We start from the raw sequence: 16,254 nt of genomic DNA, 5'->3' as shown, positions 1-16,254 counted from the left end.
CTAATCTTCTTGCTTTTGTCCCTCTGAGCATCAGCTTTGAAATGCAAACACACTAATGATCTGGGAACTACCCAAACCAGTTTTCCACTCTAGAATTCAGTCACAATTCCTTCTAGTTAGCCATCTTCCTATTTTACAAGCTGGTAATTCTAGGCAAATTATTAAACGTTTATCTGTACAGTTTCAGTGGAAATTCATCCTTAATAACTTCAGAACTTAAGAGCGTCTTTTATTAACAACCAGCATATATGTCTATCAGTACTGTGAGAGTTAACTCCCACAGGCTTGGAATTAGGCAGAGAGGCTTTTTACTAAAATAACAAATGGACTTGCATGGCACAAGGTTTGAAACTGAGTGATTAGGAGCATTTCTTGTGACTTCCAGTTGGAAGAATGGTGGGAAGTCTACCAAGTATTATTTATGGTCACCAAAGAAATAGAAGATTTATACCTCAGGAGAGACCCACAGAGGACTTTGCCTTATTGTTGTTTATGTTGAAAATAAAATACTGATCCTGCCAGAAAGATAGAAGAAGCCCTGGCTGAGAGTCTGTTGGGACAGCTGGCACCTAGGCATTCTGTACCTGAGTTGGTGGTTCCTGATCCAAAGAGAAAGCATCTTGGACAACTCCAACCGAGGGACAAAATGAGCTCAGGTCAGCCACTGCTGACCCCCTAAGGCCGAAGCAAGCCTTGGATTGTGGTTTATAGTGTTGTTTCTGACTTGTATCCTTTCCTGGAATGATCCATGGATTGGGGATTATTGTATCTTTGGATTCTTCTCTGAGCCATATTTATCATTTGAACCCCACGTAGCTATACAGATTCCTGAATTCTTACAAACATGAAGGTCAAATAACCTTGGAGAAAAAGAAACTCTTTTACGTCTGTTGGGTGTCTGGACAGTTTATGGTACTGCCTAGGTTGGTACCATGTGATAGAATTCATTTAGGAAGCTATGGGATGCTGTTGTAGACAGAATAACAATAATTCAGGTTAAACTTGGAATGCATGATAAAAGTGCACACAATGATGGCATTTCCATTTTCTATATGTCTAACTGGTAAGAATATAAAATTTCATGAGAAGCTTCTAGAAACTTCTACCACTTCTCTCTCAGCATCAGTCACCAAAGAGAGTCAAGACATCTCCTGTGCAATGACCACTGCATTATTTCAAAAATTATTCCAACTGTCCCAATCTTTTTACAACCTATGAAGGTGGGACCTAAATCTAACAAAATTAGTTGATGTCCCAGTCACTATGCTGATGATATCATTATCTCTGAAACCAAAGATCAAGCTACCTGCAATATAACAAAGTTCATAGAGCATATTTCTAATTGGAAATGATTCCTAAAATCTAAGCTCCACACACAGACTCTGAGGTTTGCTGCTGAGGTATGTGCCCAGTGATATAACCATTTAGTACTAAAAATTTATTGTCACTTCCCAACCCTTTGAGTAAAGGGCTGGATGCCTGGTCTCTGATTTACAAAAGCTGCTAATCATCATTCATAAAAACACAGGGCAAAAGGCTATATTTGATTTGGATAGCTAGTCTTCTGATAAATGCAGGAGGTTCAAGTTCCATTGCCAACCCAGGACTGTAAGGCCAAAATAGCGTGACTGAAATCAAACCACACACAAGCTCATGGAATCCCATCGGAACTCCATCACTACTCCTCACCAACACTTTGGGACATGAACATTTCCAGGTGCTGTTCCCTGCCCTACTCATTTTGGGAAACAACTTTTGCTTGTTGGAGACACAGAGATGGTGTGAATAACTGAAGGACATAAAGACTGGAAATACCAACCACATCCATAGTGGATGGAGGAAATCAATCCATTAGGAGGCAAAGGCCAAAGAAGTCACACTTGGGCTGTGGTGCGTTGGAATAAGCTGCTGCCTGTGATGCCAGCATCCCATTGGAGTACCACTTCAAGTCCTAGCTGCCCCATTTCTAATCCAGCCTCCTGCTAATGGGAATTTTAGGTTACTTGGTTCTTTGTAGCTTGGCTGTCTTCATTGTGGCCATTGGGTTTGAACCACTGGGTGAAAGATCTCTTTATCTTTTTTTTATCTGACCCTGAAGTAGGACGCACTAGACATTGTGTCTTCTCCTTGATTGGTCCCTCTCAGATCACCTGCTCTGGGGGCAGCGAATGGCTGTGTTACCAGGGTGTTCAAACAATCCTCAGGAGGATGTACTTGGTGAAAACCGAGACCACCAGCACACTTCCTGCCTGAATATTTCCAAGTAAAGCCTCGGTAATGCTGCAGTGGTTGACTACTGATTGTAACTTCATCAGAAATTTTGCCCTAGTGAAGTGGTTCCAAAATTCTGACCCACAAAAACTGAGAAAGAACCTGTTGTTTTCTGCCATTTAGGATTTGGGATAACCTGTTCTGCAACAACAGGGAACTTCTGCACCAGAAACTCTCCTTCACATGTGTCTCCAGCACATAGAATCCCTACCCTCATAACTGAGCCCATATCTCTTACCCAGGTCCCCTACTTGATGAGCATTTGTAATCATATCATGACCTTCACCATCCCAACTACAAGACCCACATGCGGGCTCACTTCCTCTTAGAAAGTTTCTATAGAGCTCATTGGCCCCTGGGCTGCCCTCTCTGAGCTGTCCTTGGGCTCAGGGACAGGGAATTTGGGCTCCCCTGGCTTTGCTCAGCAGGACCTCCTGCAGTCACCGCAGCATTACAGTTTCTGGGGCTTCTGTCCTAGCCTTTATCCCTTGTCCTAGTTAAGCCTGGGAAGTGGGGCATAGCTTTCCTGTGACTGAGGCTGGCCGACTCAGCCATGTGTCTCCACTGCTGCCCCATGTTGTTAACAATAACAATAATCATCTTCAAACATTGGAGTGTGGATGAGTTTTTAAATAACCTTTTTGTTTTTTTCTGAGGTTTTATTTCTCTTTTTTTCAAAAATATCTTTTACTTTCAATATTAAATATATAAATATAAAATGTATTTAAAAATGTATGAAGTAGTGCTCACTTTAGCAGTGCATATACTAAAATTGAAATGATACAAAGATTAGCATGGCACCTGCACAAGGATGTCACACAAATTCATGAAGTGGTCCCTATTAAAAAATGTATGAAGTTGTAAGGGCTTATGACTGAGATATCACAAACAGCTAAATAGGATATGGATCTATTAAATGGAACTGGCAAAATGTCCCAGTTCAGGAAAAAAATACAATTTTCATGCATTTCTCACATGCAAAATTAAAGCGAATTTCCTTAGACATAGTAATACTAGTGGAGATTTTACTAAAGGAATTTAGTCATAAGGTGTTGCATTTATTTACGATGAAATCCCTTAACATGTTATTTGTTTATAATAGAAACTAGAAACTATCTAAATGCTAAAATAGAAGTGTTAGGCTTAGCAGGAGCAACTCCTGAAGGAGCTGCATGCATCAAAGAGCAAGAAAGCTCATCACAAGCCAGGAACACCTGGGCAACCTTGAAACACCAAGCAGCAGATGTAGTCCTGGTACTATCTCTCCTTCTTCACTCTGGCCACAAACAACAAAAGAGAGCTTTATTAGCCTCAATGTTATCTTTGCCAAGAAATGTTTCCAATGTCGAGTCTGTGCAGAAGACCAACAATCACCATGAAGATACCTCATGGCCACAAGCATGGGCAAACTGAGGAGTTGCCAACTTCCCCCATTCCCCCACGTCTAAGATGCGTAAAAACCCAGCACTGTGTACCCTGGGTAGCCTTCTCTCATGGGTCACCCTGCCACGTGGAAGTGGCCCTGGATTGTCTCCTGACAAGGAGCAGTCCATCAGTCTCTCTCTCTCTCTCTCTCTCTCTCTCTCTCTCTCTTTCTCTTTCTCTCTCTCCACTGCCTATCTCTCTGCTATCACCTCCCCACAATGTTGGGCTTGACTTCTCTGACCCACTGTCTGTGCCAGACCAGTGAACCTCTCCCAGGAATGCTCCCAATAAAACTTATTTTGAACTAAACTGTGCCCTGTGAGGTTACCTGGTTCTGAACCTGAACACAAATCTGACAAGAAGAACTGCAGAAGAAGTGACATACCAATGAAGCAACATTTTATAATTATTAGAAATTTTAGAAGTAATTTCCATGCTGGGGGGAAGGGACAAAAAATTACATTCTCATGTAATACAAGAAGTACAAAGAAAGATAATGCTCTTCTATTTGTGTGTGAATCTAACTAGCAAAGAAAAGCATTGGCAAACTGTGTTTGTAGGAATCCATTAGTGCCACTTGTATCAAGCCCTCATCAAAAGAAGAATCAATGAAGCCACAAGGTCATGCAGGAGGAGATCTCATGGTTGTGTTCCTGAAACAAGACTGTTTCACAAGGTTCTTGCTAGAATTGCAAAGGCATTCAAGGCCATCACAGCCTTCTGCAAGGAATATGCTCAGCCACTTCTGTGTAATCTTGGACAGGAGTCACCCTAATTAAGGCTCCTTCCGGTGGTACATTATTGCATTAAGGTATTGAATGTTATCAGGTTCATTTTCCTTTCCTCAACATCCTGGATTATGAACTTTGTCGACTACAGCTCACACAGCTCCAGTGCTCCACCCATTTCTGAACAAGCAGAATTTTTCTCTGTGCATCATTTATCTAGACAGTGTAACTCATAAGGTACTTCGTGGATTTTGTGCCAGGGAGACTATCCCCAAACTTGCTGTTTTTGAATTTCATTTCACTGTAATCTCTTTTACAAAAGTCTGGAACCCACTTCCTGTTTGAGCCCTGCTCGGGGCTGGCCCAGCTCCTCCCCCACACCCCTCCCAGGCCCCACCTTGCAGGCAGCCTGCTTAAAAAGGACACAAGCCATTGAGCAGCAGCAGCACACCAGGACTGACACTGCACCGGGCCATGGCCACCTTCGTGGAGCTCAGCACCAAAGCCAAAATGCCCATTGTGGGCCTGGGCACCTGGAAGGTAAATACCCACAGTGTGGCCTCTGTCTCCTCTCTGCCTTCCTGGGAATGCCCTGCTGAGTTTGGGAGAGATATAGCCAGGGATGTGGGACCCAAGTGACTCTCACTTTTCATTTCAGATTCAGGTCTCAGAGTTGCAGGTTGTTTTTTTCCAGCACTTCACTAGAGAGTGTCAAATTTCAGCCAACTCGCTGGACTTAGAAAAAATAACAGTTGTTTTCTAGGGCAGTGTCTCTCGTGCAGCCACTCCTGCCGGAATGTTCTCTAGCTCCGTGGCACTTAAAGGAGACAGCATTTGCTGGTCTTGTCATGGATTCTCCACTAGCAGGATGATTGAGAGGAGAGGTAGTAGAGGATCTGGACACCCCAGGCTGTCCTGTCCTCTGGTGTGGGACTTGGGTCTGCAGACAAAGCTGGCCTGCTTCAAGGGAGCTGTTTCAAGTGCAGAAATTCAGGCCCCACCACCTCCTTCAGGCTAGACTTTTCTTGGTTAATACGAATTCATTCTGGATGTAATGTTGGTCTATTTGGGTGAACTACTCAATGCCAGTTTGCTTGGATTAAATAGCAAAACTTGGCCCACCTCAGAGCTTCAGCCTTTGATGAGTAGCATGACCTCTAACCCGTCTGGACCTCCAGAGTATCTGTTCTTGCTGATACAAGAACCAGAACTCAGTGTACAGCACTAAGTGTAGGGATGGGGAAGTTCTCATCATGTGGAGCTGAGTTCCTTTTTCAGGCTTGTGCACTCATCAGGAAAGCCACAGGGATCCAGGGGGACCAGAGTCTCCAGCAGTGAGTCCTTCTCCCAGCAGTGGGGTGGGTGGGCGGCTCTGGTGTGTGTGCTTTCTACAGGTTTGCTCTCTTCCATGGAAGAGGGTTAAAGAAGGTTTTAGGGGTGAGGTTTGGAATGAGGTCTTCCCTTTTCACTGATTTTGGCTCAGCTAAGCCAGACCTCAGAGTGGTATTTTCCAGGACTCCACTCTTAGACAAGGTCTTCTCTGTGTCCCCCAATGCTTTGCATCTGCTGAGGCTGCCTGTGGGTTAGGAGACAGACGGAAAAACTTCCTCCTCATTTTGGCACATTATCAGCACACAATGGCAGTGGAAGCACGGGATATTATTACTCCCATTTTGCAGGGGAGGTTAGAGAGAAAGATTATCTGCTGGGCCAAATACCTAGCATGTGGGGGATTGGGTATAGCTCCCAGATCCTAATCACCAATAGAGGAACTTGTTCGTACTTTTCCCTGAAATGGCACAGTATCTTAGAAAATGGCAGGTATGTGGGCCAGAATAGAGAAAGGAGGACAGGAGAAAGGTATTTAGGATTATCTGAGATTACAGGGGAACTAAATTGCATCTAGGAAAGAACGTGAGGTCATCATCTTAAAATTAACTCGCTTTTAGTCTTTTGTTTTGCTAAGTTGTTCATGCTGTGTCTTGCTCCTATGTGTCTTACGGAAAACAGGGCTCCACTGAGACCTTGGTTTGTAGAAACTTGGCCATATGGAGACTGTTGGGGTGGGAAACAAGTGTCCAGTGATCTCTTCTTTTGCTTCTCAGTCTCCTCCAGGCCAAGTCAAAGAAGCAGTTAAGGCAGCCATTGATGCAGGGTATCGTCACATTGACTGTGCCTATGTCTATGAGAATGAGAATGAGGTGGGAGAAGCCATCCAGGAGAAGATCAAAGAGAAGGCTGTGAAGCGTGAGGACCTCTTCATCGTCAGCAAGGTACAGATGCTCTTGTGGGGGGAGGACCTCGCTGCAAGACAGCATGAACTCTCCCAGCCTTTCCTACATGTCCTCACTCCCATCAGCCCTCTTCATATCTGCATTTACACCATTCCTGGACTCAGAGCTTTCCACACTAGACCTGTATCTAGGAGTGCTGCTAGCAGCCCACACTCGTGGAGCTGACTTTCCCACAGTAGGGATAGTTCCACTGAGCCATGTGGTACCTGTGGTCTCCTTCTTCCTTGTCAGTGGAATCCACCCTCTCAGTGGCAGTTGGAGGTTAAGGGTGCAGTCAGGGACAGACAGTGAAACCCACCTTTTAGTACTGCTGTCTCTATGGCTGAGACCCTGATGTTCTCAGGCAGTGGGCATTTCACAAGGCTGTGAGAACCCTTCTTGTTGCAAGCAGATTTCTTTTTTACTTCAGCCTCATAATAATGTGACATACAAAATGCAAGAGGGAATTTTAAATGTAAAGGAACAAGAATCATTTGCTCTCTATTTTACATACAACTTGTTAAAAAAACACGAATTTCAACCCCTTGGAAAGCACGTTAGATCATACTTTGTTCCACGGTCACGTCCAGATAAACATTGCAAGTCATTTCTGGGGCTTGATAAACTTAGAGATGCAAAAGTACAGCAAAAGGGTGACCTTCTCCAAAGATACAGGAATTTTTAAAAATGTATATTAATATATTTAATGTATTTCTAATATATAGTTGAAAGAACATATTTTTTACCCCATCAGCTTTCTATTATCACATTTCTTTTAATTACTACACTGACATGTTATCTTTTTAAAAAGAAGATGAAAAAGTACCTTATTTAATGGAAATATAGACAATGGCTACAAGTAATAATTGAATTGAAAATGATCACTTAATTACAGTACATTTAAAACTACTCACAAATCATTTTAGAGGATGAACAAATGTTAAAATTTGGACATAGCTCCTCTGGCAGCTCACAGCCAAGGAAGGGAGTAACACATAAAAATAAACATTGAATCAGTGATCAAATATGATGAACAATAGAAAGCTTAAAAGTGAAAAAAATTGCCCTTAACCTTAAGAATTGGCATTGCCTTGCTGAGTCATGATAATTTTGCACACTGAATCCTTTGTCTTAAGCAATTTTATTTAAACTGACTTCTCCCCAGGTTAGATCAGGAGGCAAGTCCCAAAGCTAGGACCATGTGTGATGGAGCCTTTTCTTCTCCATTTCTAATGAAACTAGCCGCCCCATCAGTTAGGCTTTACATACAGACCTTGTCAGACCAGAATCTCTCTCTTTACTGTGGTCATTGCAAGTCACTTCCTAAAGACTAAGCTTCTCACCTGAGATTGTAGCAAGAATCAGCCAGCCCTCTAAGACTCTAGATTAAGAGGATTCAATGGTCACCTCGGGCCAACATCCTACTTCTAATTTTGAGTTTTACTGATCAAACCAAGCAATAGCCAATGTGCATATAGGCCAGACTAGAAGGAGCTCACATACCATCACAGTCGTCTATCACTGGGCAGCCCAAGGAAGACCATAAATACTGTGGGGAAAGCCAAAGCCCACAGATGGATAGGTTACACAGTGTTTAATCTCCACTTCCAGCTGTAATATGCACCACCTAGATGGCTAGGGTAGTCCACAGATGAAGCCATTGCTGTCCAACGACTTGCTCTGTGCCTTGCAAAATTGCTCTATTGTTCTGATGTCAGTGATTGGTTTATTGTGTTTGAAGTCATCAGATGTAGCTTTGGGGTTTTAGAACATTTCTTTCAACCAGGTTTCAGGGGTTCTATAACACTAACATCCTACTGTTGTGTTCTGCAGTTGTGGCCTGCCTTCTTCGAGAGAAAACTACTGAGGGATGCCTTTAAGAAGACCCTCACGGATCTGAAACTGGAGTATCTGGACCTCTATCTTATTCACTGGCCACAGGGGCTTCAGGTTAGAGCTGTTTCCTGCTCCAGTGTCTAGTTTCTGAGCAGACGGCAGAAAAGAGTATTACAGACATGCCACATCTTAGGAATACACATGGACTCAAGTAGGGGCTTTTACTCTGAGCAGAAAGGCATGGCCTAGAAGAGAGGAGAAAGCCATGTATTGTTGCTCAGGTGGCCATGTGCCTGCTTTTCTTGCACTTATGCCAGAGAGAAGTCATACATTTTGACATCCCGGCTAAGCTTCAGCTGCCATACACGTTTGAGTCCATGTCCTCTCCTGGGTTCCCCTCCCAGGGCACTTCCTGGGATACTGTTGCTTAACAGTACCTCATGGTTCAGTCCTTTCAATGGAAGAATAGATTAGGAATTGCATCTTGAGTAAAAACTCAAGTATGCATATTCTGGAAGGTGTAGTTCTCATCTGTGACATGACAATCCTTGCCCATGTTCTACTTTTGAGCCTGAAAGTTTACATTAGTCTGAATGTGCCCTCAGAAAACCAACCACATTCTTGAGGTCTCTCTTTGGACTAATGATTGTAAAGTTTATGTTTGCCTCCAAGTGTATATATGAGACCTACATATATGACCCTAATATGCATGATATGGTAGTGACTTCATGAATGTGATAGCCATGAATACTAATTTCAGTCCAACAGCTTCTGAAATATCAGCATTAACAAGCTACAGCAGATTGATATGAATGTTTTATTTAAGCTCACATGCCTTTAGTGTCTACTTCAGAGCTTGGGAAATTAATATAGTGATGCAGACCTTAAGTGCCATTCAGATCTTGAATCCTGTTTCAGAAGTTCATGTATCACAAAGAACTTTCTTTTCTGCATTTGCAGCCTGGAAAGGAACTATTCCCCAGAGATGAAAAAGGCAATTACCTCATGAGTAAACTCACATTCCTGGATGCCTGGGTGGTAGGTTCCAGCTTCTTTGTTTGTTTGTTTGTTTGTTTAAGATTTATTTATTTTATAGGAAAGGCATATATACAGAGAGGAGGAGAGACAGAGAGGAAGATCTTCCTTATGATGATTCACTCCCCAAGCGGCTGCAACGGCTGGAGCTGAGTCAATCCGAAGCCAGGAGCCAGGAGTTCTTCCGGGTCTCCCACACGGGTGCAGGGCCCCAAGGCTTTGTGCCATCCTCAACTGCTTTCCCAGGCCATAGGGAGCTGGATGGGAAGCAGGGCTGCCAGGATTAGAACTGGCACCCATATGGGATCCCTGGGGATGCAAGGTGAGGACTTTAACCAATACGCTATCGCGCCAGCCCTCCAGCTTCTTGTTAATGTGCTTCCATAAACTCCACCCTGGTATGAAATAGCTCATGTGTCTAATGCCATCCACTTTCCTCCTTGAGTTATTTAGTTCTCTAAGACCTCCCTTAATACCTTTGCCTTTTGGGTCCAGTTGGCTCTATTTACATTTTCACACTGACATGGGACTCTCAGAGGAAACTGGAAACATAACATACCCCTGTATACAAACTATGCATCACTGTTTTCAAATGAGGAAGAGGGCTTTCGAGTAGGATTTATGTTATGGTCAGGTTGTTTGGCTGAGTCATCTTGGATAAGATAGTTAACTTCCTCTGTGCCTCAGCTTTCTCTCTTTAACAAACCTTGTAATACAACTAATAACATGCATCTTTCAGATTTGATAAAGTTTCAAATAGACATGTTACCAGGAAGTATAGCATAGAACTCATTTAATCATTCAACCGTATAAGCAAGGGTTATTTTCTCTATATATAATAATAAAATCGAGATCAAGATAGGCTTAAGGCTTGCCCAGATCAAGGCCTAGTGTGTGGAAGAATTGTGATTAGACAATTCTCTATTATATTCAAGTTCAACTCCAAGGCCCTTGGCAAAGTGCCTAGCAGAAGGTACCTGCAGCAATGCATGCTTCTCTGCTCATTAATGAACTGTTGCACTTCATTCCATTAAAAATGAAAATAAGTGATGATGGTTCTAAGAGTTTTTTCTTAAGCCATAGCAACTTCCACTTGAAAACAAACACGTGAGCAAGTTGCAAGAAATACTGTGTTGTTTTATTGGTTGTCTGTGTGGAAGCACATATAGTTTTGAGTTTGTGTTATGTTTTTTTTTAGCTCGAATATGTATGAAACCCAAGAATTCTGAAGAAATTACAGTAAACATGAGTCATTTAAATGCAATTTCCTGAGGATTATTTGTTCAAAGGTGTCCGCAAGTACAGTGTACAGTTTTCTTGCTGTCTTGAAATTCAGCAACTGGCAGTAATAAAATTAAGATTGCAAAATTGGGGCCTGGCGGCGTGGCCTAGTGGCTAAAGTCCTCACCTTGAACACGCCGGATCCCACATGGGTGCCGGTTCTAATGCCGGGAGCTCCACTTCCCATCCAGCTCCCTGCTGGTCAAGGACGGCCGTTGCACTCACTTAGGGAGTGAATCATCGGAAGGAAGATCTTCCTCTCAGTATATCTGACTTTCCAATAAATAAATAAATCTTTAAAAAAAAGAAAGATTATGAAACTGATGTGATCACTGAGGGAAGTACTAATCAAGAAAAAAAATCACGGCATAAGGTCAAATGGTATTATACTGAGTAAGTAAATCATTAAACGTATATAGAGGAGAAAGTCTATTAAAAGAAAGTGAAAGGATTGTTGAGGTTTCTGTGGGCAGGAAATATAGGTGCTCTGAAGCTCTCACATTGGATGTAAAACAAAAACATGAACAAAATGGACAAGTACCATCCATGGTAAAGAAACCATCAGCAGTGTAATCTTTAGATTTGTATATCAGGGATTTGCCATTTGTGGTTGATTGTCTAGTCAAAATCAGCAATAAAACCCCGAGTGATTTATGTGACAGAGAGTCACACTGAATAAATTTTTGCAAATGCCGTGACTAATGAGCTAGAGGCTAAACACAAAGAGCAACACGCTTAGGAAAATCACAAAATGAAATCAATTATTTATACATAACCCCTAGTTTTTTTTTATCAAACTGATCATAAGTCCATTAAACCTGTGAGCTGGTCGGGCCAACCTCCTAGACAGAACATGCAAAAAATAGGTTGAAAAATTGGCAAAGGGGCAGTTTTAGTTTCTTTTCCCTTAAAAACCATATAGGTCTTTATCCCACTACCTAGTCTTGAACGTTTCATTGATACAGTAAAACAACAACAACAATAAAAAAACAAAACTGTTAAGTGGCCACTGGCCAGATTTCAGTTTCACTGAACCCCTTTTCTGGGTGTTCTTAAAAGAGCTCAATATGTCTGCATGGACTGCCCCTATTGCAAGCTAAACTATGACTAGTGGGGAGAGAAGTGACCCAGAACCAAGAGAAGTGATCTGTCACCCACCACAAGTGACAACCTCATGCCCCCGCTAACCCTGGACCCACAGGTTTGGGTGAGGCAAGAGCAGCAACATTGTAGAGCCTTCAGCTTCTACTCCTGCTCTCTCTTGAGCTGGGAAGGGGCAGCTCAACCAAGCCTAGAAGGGCATCCATGGCCTGGACTGAAATGTCCTTCTCATGCTTCTGCCAGCCCTGCTGCTGTGGACCCTTTAGTGATTTCTCCTCCTATTTCAGAGTGGTCCAAGCCAAGCCAGGATCCCTGGACTCCCTGCAGAACCACCTAAAAGCTATTCTTTTCTGTGACAGGTCCTGGAGGAGCTGGTCGATGAGGGGCTGGTGAAAGCCCTTGGAGTCTCCAACTTCAACCATTTTCAGATTGAACAGATCTTGAACAAGCCTGGGCTGAAACATAAGCCAGTGACCAACCAGGTAGAATCTGTTTAGCAAGAGGGGGTGTCTTGTTTTCATACTTCTTATACATTGGAGGCAAGTTCAATGCCCTGTGCTGCGTCTCCACTCAGGCATCAGGATCAGGAATGCTTTGGGCAGGTGGAGACAGATCTCAGGGTGTGGTTTAGCAAGTCCTTCGGGGAGTGTTTTGTGTAGCCTCATTACGAACAGCTCAGAAGCAGGCCAACTACCGCAGTGATGAGGATGGTTTGTCCTTTCAGGTCGAGTGTCACCCATACCTCACACAGGAGAAACTGATCCAGTACTGCCACTCCAAGGGCATCTCTGTCACGGCCTACAGCCCCCTGGGCTCTCCGGATAGACCTTGGTGAGAGTTGGAGCACTGGATTCGCTAAGAAATGTCTAGGATTGGATACAGTTTTGCGTGAGACTAATGCACTGGAAAGAAAAATGTGTACAAGGCAACGTGTTTGGCATGTCTAAACGGCAGTGTGGTGAAGTAAAGGGGAGATGTGATGCCATTCCTGACCCTCCAGGACTACCCTGGTGCAGCCACACCGTGCTGAACCCACATTTGCCAAGGTCTGTGACTCCAGAGCCAACAGGGTCCCATGGGAAAGAAGACCTCAGAGGCTTCAAGTCCCTGCTGGTCTCACAGATGGAGAGGCTTCAAAGTGTTGTGGTCATCATTGTGGTGATGATTGTGTGCAGATGCCCACCGTTGTGGTTGTTTACACCAGCCATCTTTTTGTTCCTAGGGCCAAGCCTGAAGACCCTTCCCTGCTGGACGATCCCAAGATCAAGGCAATTGCTGAGAAGCACAAAAAAACCACAGCCCAGGTACACTGTGCAATTTTAAACGTTTTTGTTTTTGTCAAGCTATACTTACAATCATGTGATCGGTTTCCTTTTTCGTTTTCCTTTAAACTGTTGGAGGTGAAGAAAAAAGGACAGAAAGCTGCCTAAATGCTTTAAAAATCTGTTGAGACCTCCAAAACTGGGATGGATATCTCTGAAGCCAGGGCACCTACTGCTGACAGCTCCTGTTTAAGCCCTTTAGCTCAGCAACGAAAGCATGACAGTCTAGCTTCAGTTCTCAGCTCTGCCAGTACTCAGCATTATAGTCGCAAGCTGCAGTCATTTTCTTTGCGAGGGAAAATCCCAGGGCTGTGTCTGCATTCCTGGGAAGCACCTGGTGTGGCACAGACTTTCAAAGTCCTCAAGTGCTCTTTACGGTCATTGACGGTCCCTTTCTGGGTAGGAGGTGACCTTGTAAATAAGATAATCGGTATGTTCCCTCTCCATGCAGGTCCTGATTCGGTTCCAAGTCCAGAGAAATGTGATTGTGATTCCCAAGTCTGTGACACCAGCACGTATTAAAGAAAACTTTCAGGTAAGATGCTGGTGGGTCTTCTGTGTATACTAAGTAGAGGAGATGACAGAAGAGACTTAGTTCACATGAACTTAGCCAAACCGGAATAACTACAAAACTCTCAGGGCAAGACACTGGCCTCTGTGGGCAGACTGATAAAGCCCAGGCTGACTTTGATGCAGCTGTGCCTCACACCACACAGAAGACTCTTGGTTGCCCCTGAGCAGGTGGGATCATGGGCCACACACAGAACAGGCTGTTCTGGCATAAATGTCCACCTCCTAGGAACAGAGGAGGTAGGGGCTGTCCTTGAAGAACTGTCTCAGAAAAACCCACTGATCCATCAGGCAGTGCAGACATGGTGCACACCTGTGCTCGTATGCCTGGGGTCTGGTCTCGTCCCTTTGGAACACTGAACCCTACAAACACTGCAGTCTGTGTAGAGAGAAATTGGTGTCCAGAGGACATGATGAGTAACACTCCAGAGGCCAGTATGTGCTTGTGTGAGAGCCGGATCTTACAGTCTACCAGCAAGTGCCTCATTGGTCATGTGTTGCCACTCTCCCAACTCCAGGTCTTTGACTTTAAACTGAGCGACGAGGAGATGGCCACCATACTCAGCTTCAACAGAAACTGGAGGGCCTGTCATGTGAACCAGTGAGTAGCGCAGAAGGGTTCTCCTAAGATGGGAGAGGGTGGCTCAATCCGACCTGTGATTGTGAGTGTGTTCTAGTTTTCCAGGGACTTCCTACTGTGTCCTACTTTGAATACTTCTCTATCCATTGCAGGGAGGGTCTGGTGGTGCTTATCTTCTAGAGGAGGTGCTGAGGGAGCACAGAGGGGCCAGCCACACTAGAGAAAACTGACTTTGAAACCAGTTGTGGCTTCTGTGGAACATGTTCTGTTCTTGGTTTATTTTTTGTTGTTTTTGTTTTTGTTTTTTGTTTTACTGTAGCTTATCTCATCTGGAGGGCTATCCCTTCCATGCTGAGTACTGATGCTCATTCACCTGATGACATCACCTGTTGGATTTCCTCTTCCCTGAAGTCTAACTCTCCACCTGTGTCCCATGCCAGCCAATTTACCTCAGCTGCTGCGGGCCAGAACCTAAGCAATGTTGTGTCTAGGTCATACCTTCAACCAGGTACTAGTTGTCATAACAAAGTATGACTAGGATGAGCAAATGATAATTTTTTGATCTGATCAAATGCTTATTTGATGCCATCTTCTAATGCTGATTATGTGAACATAAGAAAATAAATGATCACAGTAGTCAACATGTGTTGTGAGTTTTGTATGCACCATCACTGTTTGAAAGAGTTGGTCACAAGTGAGGTCATTGACTCCTTCATGCAACCCCTTTAAGAAAGATAATCTCATTAATGACAATTACAGAAGTTGAGTGGCCCAGAAACCTACTCAAGGCCACTCAGGGTAAGGACCAGTTTCAAAGGCATTCTGGTACTAGGAATGTTTGCAGCAATGTGGTATCCTCTTTCTCAGTGTCTGTGCCACACACACACACACACACACACACATAACTACCTATAATCCTACCTTCCTTCCTCCCTCTGTTTGCCCTTATTCTCCTTTTCTTCTATGTCTTCTTCTAGTTTTTTCCTTTGTTGCTTTCTCATCTTCCCTGTAACACACTGCGATGTTCAAGAGTCAATGCAAAAAAGCATTCAAGAATTGAAAGGCACTATTAAAAGGCCAAATATAAGAGTTGTGAGACTCCCAGAAGGTGCAGAAAGAGTAGCTGGGTTTACAAATGTATTTAATGAAATAATAAGGGGGAATTTCCCTAGTCTAGAGAAAGAATTGGGAAACAATATCCAGGAGGGGCACAGAACTCCCATCAGGCTTGATCAAATTGATCTTCAACCAGACTCATGATCATCAAGTTCTCTTCGGTCGAACATAAGGAAAAGAATCTTACATGTACACCTGAAAAAAAACTCAACTGACATATAAAGGAATGCCAAGTAAACTCACAGGAAGGATACCTCTCATTGGAAACTCTACAGGCCAGAATAGAATGGAGCAACATATTCCAGTTTCTAAAAGCAAAAAATTGTCAACCCAGAATAACATACCCAGCAAAGCTTTCCTTTGCCTTTGAAAATAAAATAAAATTCTTCCACAGTGAAGAAATGTTGAAAGAATATACCTCTTCCAAACCTGCCTTACAATTGATACTAAAGATGTTCTTTTGACAGAGAAAAGGAATAGTGCCCACCAAAACCAAAGGTAAATATGAAGCACATCCTAGTACAATAACAACAGAACTCTAAATCAATTAATAACCCATTGCTAAAATGAGAGGACAAAATTACCATCCATTCATACTAATCCTGAATGTAAATGGCTTAAACTCATCAATCAAATGTCATAGATTAGTAGACTGGATTAAAAAAAACCTTATCTGTTTGTTATCTGCAGGAGACATATCTCACAAACAAGGATCA

General features: G+C 43.3%; 1 protein-coding gene and 1 pseudogene across 2 annotated transcripts; both read left to right on the top strand.

The window, feature by feature from the left end:
* The first annotated feature begins 3,017 nt into the window (after positions 1-3,017).
* LOC121161199 lies at positions 3,018-3,117 on the top strand (annotated as a pseudogene).
* Positions 3,118-4,843: 1,726 nt separating this feature from the next.
* LOC121161196 (aldose reductase-related protein 2) lies at positions 4,844-14,954 on the top strand. Of its 2 annotated transcripts, XM_040987507.1 has the most exons (10): positions 4,844-4,964; positions 6,530-6,697; positions 8,531-8,647; positions 9,494-9,571; positions 12,310-12,432; positions 12,675-12,781; positions 13,173-13,254; positions 13,724-13,807; positions 14,361-14,443; positions 14,742-14,954. In XM_040987507.1, the coding sequence occupies exons 1-10, from the start codon at positions 4,899-4,901 to the stop codon at positions 14,782-14,784; spliced, it is 951 nt and encodes a 316-aa protein (XP_040843441.1). In that variant the 5' UTR covers positions 4,844-4,898; the 3' UTR covers positions 14,785-14,954. The 2 variants fall into 2 exon arrangements, with proteins under 2 accessions (XP_040843441.1, XP_040843442.1); XM_040987508.1 differs by lacking the exon at positions 9,494-9,571.
* Positions 14,955-16,254: the final 1,300 nt, after the last annotated feature.

The sequence above is a fragment of the Ochotona curzoniae genome, unplaced genomic scaffold (assembly GCF_017591425.1).
Source record: "Ochotona curzoniae isolate NIBS_2020 unplaced genomic scaffold, NIBS_Ocur_1.0 contig_4692, whole genome shotgun sequence".
In the NCBI taxonomy this organism is placed as follows: domain Eukaryota; kingdom Metazoa; phylum Chordata; class Mammalia; order Lagomorpha; family Ochotonidae; genus Ochotona; species Ochotona curzoniae.
The sequence above is the reverse complement of the archived record's forward strand: the minus strand, read 5'-3'. Positions and strand labels throughout refer to the sequence as shown.